Raw genomic sequence first — 15480 nt, 5'->3', positions numbered from 1 at the left:
GTTACATCACTCACAATGTTTTTTTTATATATATTTTAAAAAATAACATTCCTTTCACTTAAATATTCTCAATGTAAATGTTATTGCAATTATATTTGTCTCTAAAATTCCAATATAGAAATTATAAAATGGAAAGCTAAAAGATTATTCATTAGACTTCCCACCCCACAGTTGAGTCAAGACTGGAACATTGAAATAATCAATTACATTAAAATAAAATGTGACTGAATCACAAAAACCAGTCATAAGTAGCACATGTATATTTGTAGCAATAGCCAACAATTCATTTTATAGCTCAAAATGTTAGATTTTTATTTATGCAAAAAAGCATTAGGATATTAATCCAGGACTAGGCATTTTTATTTTTCTCATCCTTACATTTACTTAAATTTCTTTAAATCTAGGGCTGGGCCGATACAACTTTTTCATGTCTGATACCGATGTCGATGCCATAACCTTGAGTATTTGTTGATACCAAAACCTAACCAGTTACAAACGTTAGAAAAACGTTCTTAAAACGTTAATATAATGACATATTGAAGGTTTCAAGAACGGTTTTAAAAACGTCCTTAGAACATTAATATCATGGTGAATGGAATGTTTTAATAACGTTTTGAAACACGTTCTTAGAACATTAATATAACAGTAAACCGAACCATTCTAGAAACGTTTTTAAAAACGTTCTTGTAACCAAACAATAACGTTAATACTACGTCTAAAAAACTGGACGTTTGTACTGTGTAAGAACGTTTAAACCTAATGTTTATGTAACCAGTAACAAACGTTAGAAAAACGTTCTTAAAACGTTAATATAATGGCAAATGGAACGTTTCAAGAACGGTTTTAAAAACGTCCTTAGAACATTAATATCATGGTGAATGGAATGTTTTAATAACGTTTTGAAACACGTTCTTAGAACATTAACATAACAACAAACCAAACCATTCTAGAAACGTTTTTAAAAACGTTCTTGTAACCAAACAATAACGTTAATACTACGTCTAAAAAACTGGACGTTTTTAACGTTCCTAGAACGTTTCAATCGAATGTTTTTGTAACCAGTTACAAACGTTAGAAAAACGTTCCTAGAACATTAATATAATGGCAAATGGGACGTTTCAAGAACGGTTTTAAAAACGTCCTTAGAACAGTAATACCATGGTGATTGGAATGTTTTAATAACGTTTTAAAACACGTTCTTAGAACATTAACATAACAACAAACCAAACCATTCTAGAAACGTTTTTAAAAACGTTCTTGTAACCTAACAATAACGTTAATACTACGTCTAAAAAACTGGACGTTTGTGCTGTGTAAGAACGTTTAAACAATGTTTTTATAACCTGTTACGAATGTTAGAAAAACGTTCTGAGAACATGAATATAATGGTGAATGGAACGTTTCAATAACGTTTTTAAAAACATTATTAGACCATTAATATAACAACAGACTGAACCAACCACACATTAACGTTAATACCACGTCTAAAAAACTGGACGCTTTTAACGTTGTAAGAACGTTAAAAAATAAACGTTTTCCAAACTTTCGTAAGACGTTCCGGGAACATACACAATAGTAACGTTTTCAATACTAGGGTATGAAGAACGTTCTGCTAACTATGCAAATATAATGTTTGCAATGCTACCGTTTGAAGAACGTTACATTACATACACAATAGTAACGTTTTCCATGCTAGGGTGTGCAGAAAGTTCTGATAACAAAGCAATTATAACGTTTGCAATGCTACCGTTTTAAGAACATTATCTTACATACAAAATGGTAATGTTTTCAATGTTGCCGTTTTAAGAACATTACATTACATACACAATGGTAACGTTTTCCATGCTAGGGTGTGCAGAATGTTCTGATAACAAAGCAATTATAATGTTTGCAATGCTACCATTTTAAGAACGTTACATGACATACAAAATGGTAATGTTTTCAATGTTACCGTTTTAAGAATGTTACATTACAAACACAATGGTAACGTTTTCAATGTTACAGTTTTAAGAACGTTACATTACATACACAATGGTAACGTTTTTAATGCTAGGGTGTGCAGAATGTTCTGATAACAAAGCAAATATAACGTTTGCAATGCTACCGTTTTAAGAATGTTACATTACATACACAATGGTAACGTTTTCAATGTTACAGTTTTAAGAACGTTACATTACATACACAATGGTAACGTTTTTAATGCTAGGGTGTGCAGAAAGTTCTGATAACAAAGCAATTATAACGTTTGCAATGCTACCGTTTTAAGAACGTTACATTACATACACAATGGTAACGTTTTCAATGTTACCGTTTTAAGAACGTTACATTACATACACAATGGTAACGTTTTCCATGCTAGGGTGTGCAGAATGTTCTGATAACAAAGCAATTATAACGTTTGCAATGCTACCGTTTTAAGAACGTTACATGACATACAAAATGGTAATGTTTTCAATGTTAATGTTTTAAGAACGTTACATTACATACACAATGGTAACGTTTTCAAGGTTACCGTTTTAAGAACGTTATATTACATACACAATGGTAACGTTTTCAAGGCTAGGGTGTGCAGAATGTTCTGCTAACAAAGCAATTTTAACGTTTGCAATGCTACCGTTTTAAGAATGTTACATTACATACACAATGGTAACGTTTTTAATGGTAGGGTGTGCAGAATGTTCTGATAACAAAGCAATTATAACGTTTGCAATGCTACCGTTTTAAGAACGTTACATGACATACAAAATGGTAATGTTTTCAATGTTAATGTTTTAAGAACGTTACATTACATACACAATGGTAACGTTTTCAAGGTTACCGTTTTAAGAACGTTATATTACATACACAATGGTAACGTTTTCAAGGCTAGGGTGTGCAGAATGTTCTGCTAACAAAGCAATTTTAACGTTTGCAATGCTACCGTTTTAAGAATGTTACATTACATACACAATGGTAACGTTTTTAATGCTAGGGTGTGCAGAATGTTCTGATAACAAAGCAATTATAACGTTTGCAATGCTACCGTTTTAAGAACGTTACATGACATACAAAATGGTAATGTTTTCAATGTTAATGTTTTAAGAACGTTACATTACATACACAATGGTAACGTTTTCAAGGTTACCGTTTTAAGAACGTTACATTACATACACAATGGTAACGTTTTCAAGGTTACCGTTTTAAGAACGTTATATTACATACACAATGGTAACGTTTTCAAGGCTAGGGTGTGCAGAATGTTCTGCTAACAAAGCAATTTTAACGTTTGCAATGCTACCGTTTTAAGAATGTTACATTACATACACAATGGTAACGTTTTTAATGCTAGGGTGTGCAGAATGTTCTGATAACAAAGCAATTATAACGTTTGCAATGCTACCGTTTTAAGAACGTTACATGACATACAAAATGGTAATGTTTTCAATGTTAATGTTTTAAGAACGTTACATTACATACACAATGGTAACGTTTTCAAGGTTACCGTTTTAAGAACGTTATATTACATACACAATGGTAACGTTTTCAAAGCTAGGGTGTGCAGAATGTTCTGCTAACAAAGCAATTTTAACGTTTGCAATGCTACCGTTTTAAGAATGTTACATTACATACACAATGGTAACGTTTTTAATGCTAGGGTGTGCAGAATGTTCTGATAACAAAGCAATTATAAGGTTTGCAATGCTACTGTTTTAACAACGTTACATTACATACACAATGGTAACGTTTTCAATGTGGCTGTTTTTAGAACGTTACATTACATACACAATGGTAACGTTTTCAATGCTAGGGTATGTAAAACGTTCTGCTAACAACGCATTTATAACATTTGCAATGCTACCGTTTTAAGAACGTTATATTACATACAAAATGGTAATGTTTTCAATGTTGCCGTTTTAAGGACGTTAGATTGCATACACAATGGTAACGTTTCCAATGCTAGGGTATGTAGAACGTTCCACTAACAATGCAATTATAACGTTTGCAATGCTACCGTTTTAAGAACGTTACATTACATACACAATGGTAACATTTGCAATGCTTGGGTGTGTAGAACGTTCCACTAACAATACAATAAAAACGTTTCTAATGCTAACGTTTTAAGGACGTTTATTAATTGCAGATAACGTTAGGGAAATGTTCTGCTAATGTTATTGCAAGAACGTTTTTGGATATCTTTGGGAGAACCTTAACAGAACGTTAGCCAAAGTTATAAGAACGTTCCCTGTTAGCTGGGCTGATCCCCTGGGTCCTCCGGGGCTCGGCTCGAGCAGCCACCGAAATGGCCAACACATACGCACAGTTGCTTTACATTTACTTTACATGTCGCGTCTGAAACCACGCGGAAAACGTGACCGCGCTGCTTTTCTCCTCTTCAAATCGCGTGGGCGCTTCAGATCTTCTTTCGTTGCTAAGCATTGCTTGACGCTGCCACCGGCGGAGAAAGAATTTGGCGCCTAACACGCACGTTTGTTAAAAACTCTCTATCTCATCCTATCAATATTTAAAAATATATGTATGCATGTATAAGACCTATGCATCAATGTGGACGTGCACATACGCGCATGCACGCACCCTGTTTGCATGCCTGAGTGACGTTAAGGCACATACATTGAAGTCCAGTATAAATATGAAAAGGGTTAACATGAAAGTTATACCATTTACTTTATTTTAACCACTAAACTGCTTCACCTGGGATTGCTTGTTCAAAATTTCTTTATTAACTTTATTGTGGGGCTTGACTGATACACGGTAAACTTTATTTCAACCAACATTAACAATTATAATAGCTATTTATAATAGTATACTTACATATTGTGGATGAGTGGCGTGGCAATGTCCCTGCTCCTCTGCAATCCGACATAAAATGGCGTCAAGCTGCCTCGTGCAACGCATTCAACAGTGAATAACTGTAATACTGCATCATTTACATGCAAGCGCAAATATACCTGTAATTCATTGTGGGGGAAAAGCTGTCAACTTCTGTAATAGTTTTTTGACCCACAATGCATTGCAATGTACAGCTAAACTTTGTAAAATGACAGAACAAGAAGTAACTGTAAAATTTTGCTGTAGAAATTACAGAAATTTGTTACAGTGTGTGCTTTAGACCATGCGCTTAGATCATTAAAATAGGGCCCAGAGTCAGACATGAACCCAACTTGGTAAACCAAACTGTTATTAATGATCAATACTGTACCCAGATCACCAAATGAATGTTTCAGAACGACGATTCCCCAGAGAACTTGTAGAAATGCAGCTACACATGTCCATCCAATACAATCTACAAAGATTGATACAGACAACATGCCTTATCTTATAAACTTTTTTAATATACTTTTTATATTGTATTATGATGTGCATTACTGTACCTTTCTCTTTGTTCAGTGCAATGCGGTAAGAATATACCATTATAAAAGTCACCACTATCATGAAACATAACCACGCCACTCTCTTGAACAAGCTTACATCTAAACATGTGAAAAAATGTTCATTAACAAGATGGCAGAACTTAAATTATCTTAAATATCTGATACAGACAAAACATGACAAAATTCAATGGGGTGGTACCCTCAAATGTTCATTTTTGTACATTTATGGGTAGGCTATACAACACATTAAAATGTTGTACCATTTGGGGTATAATATTATACCAAGGACCTATTTTGTACCTTAAGGAACAATGTACCCGTTAAATTTTAGGGGTACAAAAAGTTAACTGCATCTTTAAAGGTACACAATAGCTCTTTATGATATAGTAATGTACTCAAAAAGGTACAACATTTTATTATGTTTGTTTACCTGTAAAGGTACAAGTGCTTTTTTCTGACACTGTGGATAAAAAACACAGTTCATTGTGTACTTACGTTTTATCTTTTTCACACATGCATCCTTCCAACTGTATCTTGTCAAAGTTAAGAACAGTGGAAAAACTCCAACATAAAAAAGTCCTGAGTATGAAATATAAAATGACAATTCTGTAGGTGTTGTTTTACAACAACAAACTCACATCGGATTATTGATATTTAATTTTTCTTAACAAGTATTACAAGGAGTAAGAACTATGTATTTCTTAAACAACTTCATACAAGTCTGACATATTTGTCACTTATGTCTACAAAAAGGTGCAAAAATGGCTCCTTAACCTTCAAAAACATGCAGTATTACAAGTCTAGATTAAATTAAATTTATATACAACAAAAATAATGAATAATCTGACAAAAACAGATACCCAATTTATGGAAAATAGCATTATTTAAACCATTAAGGTTCATTAAAATATTGTATTCAACATTTTGCAAACACCAAATTATTCCCTACATTATCCCAAATAATTGAATCAATTAAAGTTGACTTACCGTGATTAGCAGCTCCAAAAGCATAATAGAGGAAGATGAGTTGCAATGGAGGCAAAACATCATGTCCAATATCAGACACAAAGTCTAATATAGCACGCATGTTGCCATCTTTATTTCTTATGACCTCAGCCAATACTAAAGTAAATAAACAATTAAAGTAAAAAAAAATATTGAATTAAAAGTTGTCACATAGCATATTTTAGAAGAGCAACAAAAGAGAGGGAAAAACACCACATCAGATTATTGATTTGAGTTTTCTTCCTCAATAAGGGCAATTGAGTATCCTGATCAGCAAGTTAGTTACAATACCATAAATACCGTGAGATATGTAAAGCTTTAAAGGTGAACAAATACAATTTTATTTTCATTTCTCAGCATGACAATGGTGCTTAACAACTTAAAGAAAACAATAGTACAGAAATACTTACAGAAAATGATATTGATGATGCATATCAGAAGCATTATTGCAAACAGGATTGTTATCAGGACTCTATCAGATTCTGAATAATTTAGACATTTTTGTCGAAAAGATCGATAAAGAACTGTAGATAAAAACCAAGACATGAATTAAACACAGCGTAATGACATACAGTACCTACAGCATATATATATATATATACATACTGTACTTCCATACAATAAAAGAGGATGGGAACATTGATGTGCTGTACTCTGTACATTGTATTAAATAAGCCTTTTTGGGCTTAACTTCTATACGTTACATTAGTAATACGTTTGCTTATAATGTTGATTTATAGCTGTAGCAAATTTAACTGCTTGTGCTATCGTTTATTATGTTGTGCTATCTGTCGATTTTCTGTGCTTTTCACTGCATCTATTATGTAAAGCTGCTTTGATACAATTACCAAATTGTGAAAAGCGCTATATAAATAAAATTGAATTGAATTGAATTGAATATATATAATTGCATTATCTGTGGTGAAATCTTTATATTTACTTACCTGAATAAATAATATTTGTGAAGAGGGCATATTCTAGATGAACAATACTGTGCATTGTGATTCTGCGACTGCCTGTAAAACAAAATGTTTTTGATGTATTGTAATAAATTACAAAAACTGAAAGACAAAACCCTTTCAAATGGATATACAGAAGAGGATTTACTTGAAAATGTAAAACTACAAACACGTCTGCAACTGTAACATTACAGTTATTTAGAGATACTCTTCTAATATACTAATACTGCCTCAAAATAAACAAACCTGGGGAATCATCTGAATATGGAGAAACCCATAACAGCAGAAGACTCCGGAGGACACAGTGAGAACAGCAGGCAACAGTCTCACTCAGGAAACCTGAACAAATTAGATATTTTAAAAGATGATATGAATCATGATAATTTGATGCCATAACATGTAAAAAACAAAAGAAAAAATGTATTGGTCTTGTAGTGATGACATCCTAAAAAAGCTTTACGTCATTCAAAACTACAACGGGGTTCAATTACAATTCTGAATCAAAATAGCCTTCCTGGCTTCCAACAATGCTGGTTTTTGTCAATTGTTAATTTATAGATTTTGGACAAATTATTAACCACTAAAATACTCACCTTCAGTAACCCCCCAGAACAAGAAGGCAAAGAACATAATGAGATTTGGTACAGAGATAACACAGATCTGATAATTCAGAGCTCCACCTAGAAATAAAAATAACTGCATTTATAATGCTGCTTATATAATAGATAGATGGATGGATGGATATATGGATGGATGGATGAATAGACAGACATACTTGTATTTTGTGATCTGTACCATATAACAGAAAGCAGAAGAGCAGATCCACATGCACTAATACAGAAAATCAACACAAATATGTGTAAAACAGAGAAACCTGTAAGACAAACATTTTGTTACTGTACACAAGGATTATTGTACCATTATTTTATCTGTAAATTGCCTTGCAAATAGGGAAGTCAAAAGATTAATTGTGATAAATCACATTCAAAATAAAAGTAGTTTTTGCATAATATATGTGTGTGCACTGTGTGCAATTATTTTGTATATATAAATACACATATAGGTATGTATTTTCGAAACACACACACACACACACACACACACACACACACACAGTCAGGCATACATGTTTTTTTAGCGTTTCAGTTTATGGGGACACTTCCTGTGTCCCTGTAAAGCAGTGGTTCTCAACTCCAGTCCTCAAGACCCACTGCTCTGCACTTTTTGGATGTCTCTCATATCTGACACACTCAGTTCAGTTCATGGAATCTATCCTAACGAGCTGATGATCTGAATCAGGTGTGTTAAATAAGGGAGACATCCAAAATGTGCAGAGCAGTGGGCCCTGAGGACTGGAGTTGAGAACCACTGCTGTAAACCATGGTTATAGCCAGTGTTGGGGAAAGTTACTTTTAAAAGTAATGCATTACAATATTAAGTTACTCCCCAAAAAAGTAACTAATTGCGTTACTTAGTTACTTTTCATGGAAAGTAATGCTTACGTTACTTTTAAGTTACTTTTGCGTTACTTTTTCTTACTGGGCTGAGGCTTGATCTCTTTCAGGCCCTGCAGGTGTTTTTATGATCGCAAAAATGTCAAGCTCTGGCCTGCCATCTCCGTTTCTGACTCAAACTGTGCCCTCTCATGCACACAGAGTGTGTAATTCTACATTAATATGTTCAGTTTAATTCAGTACATTATTTTATTTTTAAATTGTATTAATTAAACTGAAAAGTAACTCGCAATACTTTGTTTTAAAAGTAACTCAAATATTAATGAGTACATTTATGTAGTAATGCGTTACTTTACTCGTTACTTCAGAAAAGTAATATTATTACGTAATGCAAGTTACTTGTAATGCGTTACACCCAACAATGGTTATAGCATAGTTAACATGTCATTATACACTATTCATGTCCCTGTAAACCACATTTGCAAAATATCATTTAGGTTAATATATTATATATTATATATTAATTAACAAAATATATACATAAATAAAAGATTCTTACATTTATACACTGAAAGAAAATGATTAATTCAATTTACTCAATTCTTTAAGGTAAGTGGTCGCAATCAATTTATTTAAGCTACTTTAAAAAAAATTAGAAATATAAAACAAAACAAAAAACTTTTGTTAAAATGTAGCTTAAATAAATTGACTGCGACCACTTACCTTAAAAAAATGTAGTAAATTGAATTAATCATTTTTTTTAAATGTACATGTGTAATTATTATTTATATATAAATACACACATAATAATTACACACACACACATATATCATGCAAACACAAACTTTTATTTTGAATGTGATTAATCGCGATTAATCTTTTCACAGCCTTACTTTAATTAATGACAGCAATTTACAATGCAAGTTTTTAAGCAACATTCAGCAAATCAAGAATCGTCTCAACAAACACCATATTAAATATTCATGTGCTTTATACAGATGGAGAATATCTCACAACCTGAAATCTTGAGCAGCAAAGTGAAGTACTCACTACTACCAATTCTTATCCTCATTTGCAACCACATAAGTTGAAGATGTTTATAAATAACATTAATATGTTAACAATTCACATCACCCAGGGTCACATTATCATAACAGCCAAAATGCAACAGGCTTCTGGATGCTATGTTAACGGTGTTTTTGGCTGACACATTTGACCCTAGTGTTGCAAGCACTAAGCTCTACCAAGGAGTTACAAGAACAAGGGATTATGTCACTCAGGGTGTCATCATGGGAATATCCGACAACATGAAAAACACAAGTCATCTCTTAATAATGTTTGACATGTTCCTTGTCATCCTTAATGAGCAGATTCCCAATTTTTTCACAGTGCACATGCATGCACGTTTAGTCCCATGACTCCAGACCCTTCAGTTACTAATGCAAACCTGTCACTGTTAAGTTTGTATAAAATCGCTTTAGCTTTTAGTATTTACTTACCCAGTTGATGAAGTACTATAGTTGTGTTTGCTGAAAGTTCTCCATCAATAACCTGACACATGTAAACTCCTTGATCCTCAGTTCTTACACTCTTCAGTCTGAGAGAGAAGTTTCCTCTGTGGATTTCATCAGTGAAGAACTCAACTCTGTCTCTGTATTGTTCATCTGATGATTCTGGTAAAGTCTTGTTGTTTTGAAAGAACAGAACCGGGATGTGTCCATCTCCATCTTTATCTGTTTTCCTCCATGAAACCTTTTCAAGCTCTTCAGGTTTGATGTGAGAGTCCACCGTGCAGTTTAGAGTAACATCTTCACCTACATGTGCAGACATGTTGTGTGTCGAGCTTGCTGCTATCAAACGCTCTGTAAAAGAATATTGAAAAGATCAAAGCAATTCACTAGTAAGAGGTTTTGTACAGTTTTAAGGTTTTTACTCACCAACTGCTTTTATCTCAACCAGAGCTTCATCAGAATCCACCTCATTATAAACTTTACATCTGTAAAAGCCTTTATCTTCAGCTCTCACGTTCTTCAACAGTAGGGAGAAGTTTCCATATTGGATCTCCTTTGTGAAAAAATGAGCTCTATTATGAAAATCCTTATACTGGGCATCTGGTCTACTCTCACCATACTGGAACACATGAACTAACACATTTGAGTCCGTCCTTATCCAAACCACCTTTAATTTGTCATTTGCCAAGGGAACGTCCACAGAACATGGCAGAACCAATGAACCTCCGAGAGGAACAACCAGAGGATATGTGGGACCTTTCACAATGAACCCTGAAACATTTAAAGGGGACAGAGAATGAAAAACCATTTTAACCTTGTCTTTGTTGAATAATGGTGGTCTACCCGCATTCAAGAAGATACAAAAAGTCCTAGACATGTAAACATCTCAGTCTTATAGAAATTCCTCTTTTAGAAATGTCAGCCAGAAAATGTCCCAATCTGAAAAACTGATGCTTATGACATCACAGGCATCTAACTGCCCCTCCACTTTAAAATAATTGGCTAAATTTTTTGAGTGGCAGCAAAGTCAGCCAATCAATAATGAAATTGCAAGTTAAGCCAGTAGGGGGAGCCAAATAGGTGCAAAACAACTTGTTTAAAATCCCCCACCCTAATAGAGCTATCTGAGAGAGGTTTTTAGGAAGCTTCTAAGGCATTACAGACCCAAACAAAAAAAAAATGTGTCTACATGTCACATCACAGAACAAGGATAAATACCCCGTTCAATCATTCTATGTCACCTTTAATAAAAACAGAGTGAGAATAAATAAAGCATGTATTAGAGGCCAATCACACCAACGCTTGGAAACGCAAGGCGCGCCGCACTGCCTTTTTTGGTCACTTTAAAAAAAGAGCAGTGCGGAGCAGCTTTTTATATTGCTAGGCAACCACCAAGTCAGCTGTCTTGTCAATCAAATATTAAAGCGTGAGTGCTCTTTTGCTGTTAACTGTCATATTAGCAGAAACTTTAAAAAGAGGGCGCTTGCTCTGACCTTATTTGAGGGTGAGAGGTGCACAACACGCAAAAGAGAGTGAGTGAGTGGAGTCTGGTTCTTCCAAGCAACTGTAAACTACTGTCACCACAAAGGAAAGCCCACCTCTCCACTCATTCGATTGGACAATGGAAAAATGCGGCAAGTGGCAAAAACGCAAGGCGTTCGGCGTGCATTAACAGCGCACATAACGCTCACTGCCCATAGAAAATCATCAAAAAAGGCGCCTGCATTTGCCTTTAACGCGTTTGGTGTGACCAGCCCCTTACTCTTCTATTACCTTATTCTTATATTCGTATCATTAGTCCCCTTTATTTATATGATACAGATCACTTTAAAGCAGCATTTTTTTTTATTCTTATGTTAATGTGATGTCACACTGATAAATCCCCGCCCATGGCTACTCACTGACTTTTTAATTTTACCCAAAAGCTTTTTTAAATGTGTTTGTCAGTACATTGTAGCACTAATGCAGCTACAGACACTATTCTCTCAGACCAGTGCTTCCCAAACCTGGTCCTCGAGTACCCCTTCCCAGAAGGTTTTAGATGTCTCCTTATTTAAAACACCTGAATCAACTAACCAGCCTCCTTCCAGAATGGTTAACATGTCTCCCTAACCTGCAACAAGTTAAGAAGAGGGTACTTGGGGACCAGGATTGGGAAACACTGTCTCAGACTGTATTCACAGGAATCAGATCTACTTTTAACCGAAAGCGGTCACTGTCTGTTCGTAAGAGAGTGAGGAGCTGTAGCTCATTTGCATTTAACTATTTTTCCGCCACTGACGAGTTAGTTCATCAATTAAGAGAAAATGCTTCCCTGTCAAATGACGAGTTTTTACAGCAATTCATATTTCCGCTATTATCCACCAGGTGGTGCTCTTACCCAACTTATAAAACGCTAAAGCATCTACTAAGGCCAAACAGTAAAAACAATGTGTATGTTTTGATCATTGCTCTGAATCTGATCTCCAACAAAAGTACTTTACAAAAGTACAATTAACTCAGCTTTATGCTCATATTTGGTGTTTTTGAAGAAACCTACCCATATTCCAGAGGTGATAAAAAGAAAACAAGTGAAGATAGGAGGAAACGCAGCAAGTCTATTCTTTAATATATTTGATATATTGTATGTTTATATGTTTAAAGAAGAATTTCATTTTCATTTTCTGGAAGGCATTAAACTTTTGTAAAAACCATTAAAAAAATGCTGGTGCTGTAAAAAAATGGCAGGCAAAGAGTTAAAGGTTACTCCCACCCAAATAGGGGCATTTTATACATGCTATAACAAATGATCTGTGGGGTATTTGAGCCAAAACTTCAGACACATTCTAGGCACACCTGAGGCTTATTTTACATCTTGTAAAAATGGGCAATATGTGCTGTCTAAAGGCCGTTTCACACGGTATGCGGCAACCGCGAGTGTTCTTTTTCAATAGGAGACGTGCGGAAAGCGACAAAACGGGGGCGGTTACAGAAGTGAAGCGGAGTTGGTCCACACGCCTTGCTCCTGCACCCAAAATCCTATTCCTTTTAAGGACACGGCACTTCATGGTAGGCGCCGTTGAAGATACACACATTTGCACTAAATGCTGCACAAAACGCTTCTAATACAAGAGAAAAGCTGAAGCCGCGCGCGATTTTGCAGCTTGCCGTGTGAAATGGCCTTAATGCATTAGAAAGATGCTTCCACCCAAAACCTGCTAACACCATACCAACTGAGTTACTGTATACAGGAGCTTTTTAGTAATAAATGAAAAGTTAGGTAACTGCCAAAGCAAATAAATACTTACAAAAGAATATAAATTCTGGTTGATTGATTTCAGGCTGTTAATACTTGAATAGCATAAGACGTATAATAGATTAGCATAATAATATGCGAGTACATATTATTTTTAAACTTTATTCGCCAGTTTCCTGGACAGGGTTTAGATTAAGCCAGAACTAGGCCTTAGTTGTATTAGGACATTTTTTACAAACATACCTTACAGAAAACACTACTGATGTGCATCTCGAGACAAAAATTCAAAATAAGCTACCTAAACTAACAGTCATGATCAAACTCAGGTCCCAATAAGCTGCACTCTTGTTTACTTTAAAGGGATAGTTCATCCAAAAATTAAGCTTCTGTTATTATTTCTTTACGTCGTTTGTTTCAAACCAGTATGGGTTCATTTATTTGGCAAAACACAATATTTTTTTTCGAAATTACTTTTATGTAGCTTGTTTCAAAAACACAATGAACATAAATGGAAACTGACAGTCAATAAAATTTTCTTTTTTGTTCTACTGACAAAAGACCACAAAAACAGACGTGAGAAAGAATGTGTGAATGAAAAAGTGAGTCTTCATTTCATTCATTGAGTTTCAATGGGTCGCACAGTGGGATCAGGTGGGCCGCACAAAGTCGTTGTAGTGAATGACACAATAATGGCAATTCAAGGCAATGGTTTTGATATCAGGTACTTTGGGATTGCAATTAAAGTTATATTTAGTTCATACAACGACAATGAAAATATTAACTACTCTCAAGAGAACAAACTTGTTTTTGCATTTGTAAATGTATTTTTCTGCATATTTCTGCATATTCCTAAAATAGATTATACCCGTCTAAGTGGGTCGTGAAATTAAAATGTTTGGGAACCACATATTATACTGGTAAGACTTGTTGCATTAACAATGAACAATATAGGTTTTCAGCATGTATTAATTCTTGTTAATGTCAATAGCGTTGTTCATGCTCATGCATGGTGCATTAATTGTTACCAGTTACTATGAATGCATTTTAGTATATGCCAAAATTAAAATAAAGATGAATACATGCTGTAAAAGTATAGTTCATAGTGGGTACATATTATCTTTAAATTTGAAACGAACAAATACTTTTTATAAGAACATTGAGATAAAAAAAGGTATAGGTTTGATATAGGCTAAAATCTCTGGCCAAAAAATAAGTTTTAAATATATGCTAAATACGTTTTGTAAAAAGTAAAGCTTAATTAAATATTTTTAAAATGTAAAATATAATATAGACTGTTCTTGGTATGATTTAGATGGACAAATGTATTTTTAAATGTTTTAAAATAAATGTATAAAATAAAAATACTGAATACATTTCGAAATATATTTTTGTACCAGTTATCTATATTTTAAAGTATGTTTGATTTTTGCTGTACACACACGGAATATGAAGAATGGCGATATCATTAGAGCTTTTGAAGGATTTATATATTCGACATTATTTTCTTGTTCTGTACTTTGTATAGTGAATGGATAACACTTACCTTTAGAGATCCTCATCATTACTAAAATAAATATGCATTCGCGTAGCTGCATGTTTTAAACATAAAATCGTTCAGAACAACAATAGCTTGGCCAAATTGTTCCTCAAATGCGGAAGACGGACTTGCTTTCATTTTCATTTACATTCAAAAATCTCTTCCTGTAAACGTACACGTGTAGGTATAAAACTGTACGTATAAAACTGCAGAAGTTAGAGAAAACCTGAGGCTACTGTATTGTGGCGATAAATGTACATCACTGAGTTGCCAACAAATAGAGCAGAAGAATTTGGCACGGCCAATACCCTTACGAAAATTAACCATGGTTTTTTTTTTTTGTAATAAAAGTGTAGTAAACATGTTTTTTGTGTATTGATTATTTATTATTATTATTATTATTTTGTGGT

The 15480-nt window shown here is 34.0% G+C and overlaps 1 protein-coding gene across 1 annotated transcript; it reads right to left on the bottom strand.

Annotated features, from left to right (window-relative positions):
- Positions 1-400: 400 nt before the first annotated feature.
- On the bottom strand, positions 401-15238 carry LOC141363329 (uncharacterized). Its single transcript, XM_073865967.1, has 13 exons — positions 15077-15238; positions 10725-11069; positions 10287-10649; positions 8109-8207; positions 7927-8013; positions 7580-7672; positions 7319-7390; positions 6785-6898; positions 6357-6491; positions 5865-5948; positions 5370-5468; positions 5094-5281; positions 401-481 (listed from the first exon to the last, which is right to left on the bottom strand). Exons 1-13 carry the CDS (start codon positions 15126-15128, stop codon positions 401-403), a joined length of 1812 nt encoding a protein of 603 aa, XP_073722068.1. The 5' UTR covers positions 15129-15238.
- Between the last annotated feature and the right edge of the window lie 242 nt (positions 15239-15480).

This window comes from Misgurnus anguillicaudatus, unplaced genomic scaffold (genome assembly GCF_027580225.2).
Source record: "Misgurnus anguillicaudatus unplaced genomic scaffold, ASM2758022v2 HiC_scaffold_34, whole genome shotgun sequence".
Taxonomy (NCBI): Eukaryota; Metazoa; Chordata; class Actinopteri; order Cypriniformes; family Cobitidae; genus Misgurnus; species Misgurnus anguillicaudatus.
The sequence above is the reverse complement of the archived record's forward strand: the minus strand, read 5'-3'. Positions and strand labels throughout refer to the sequence as shown.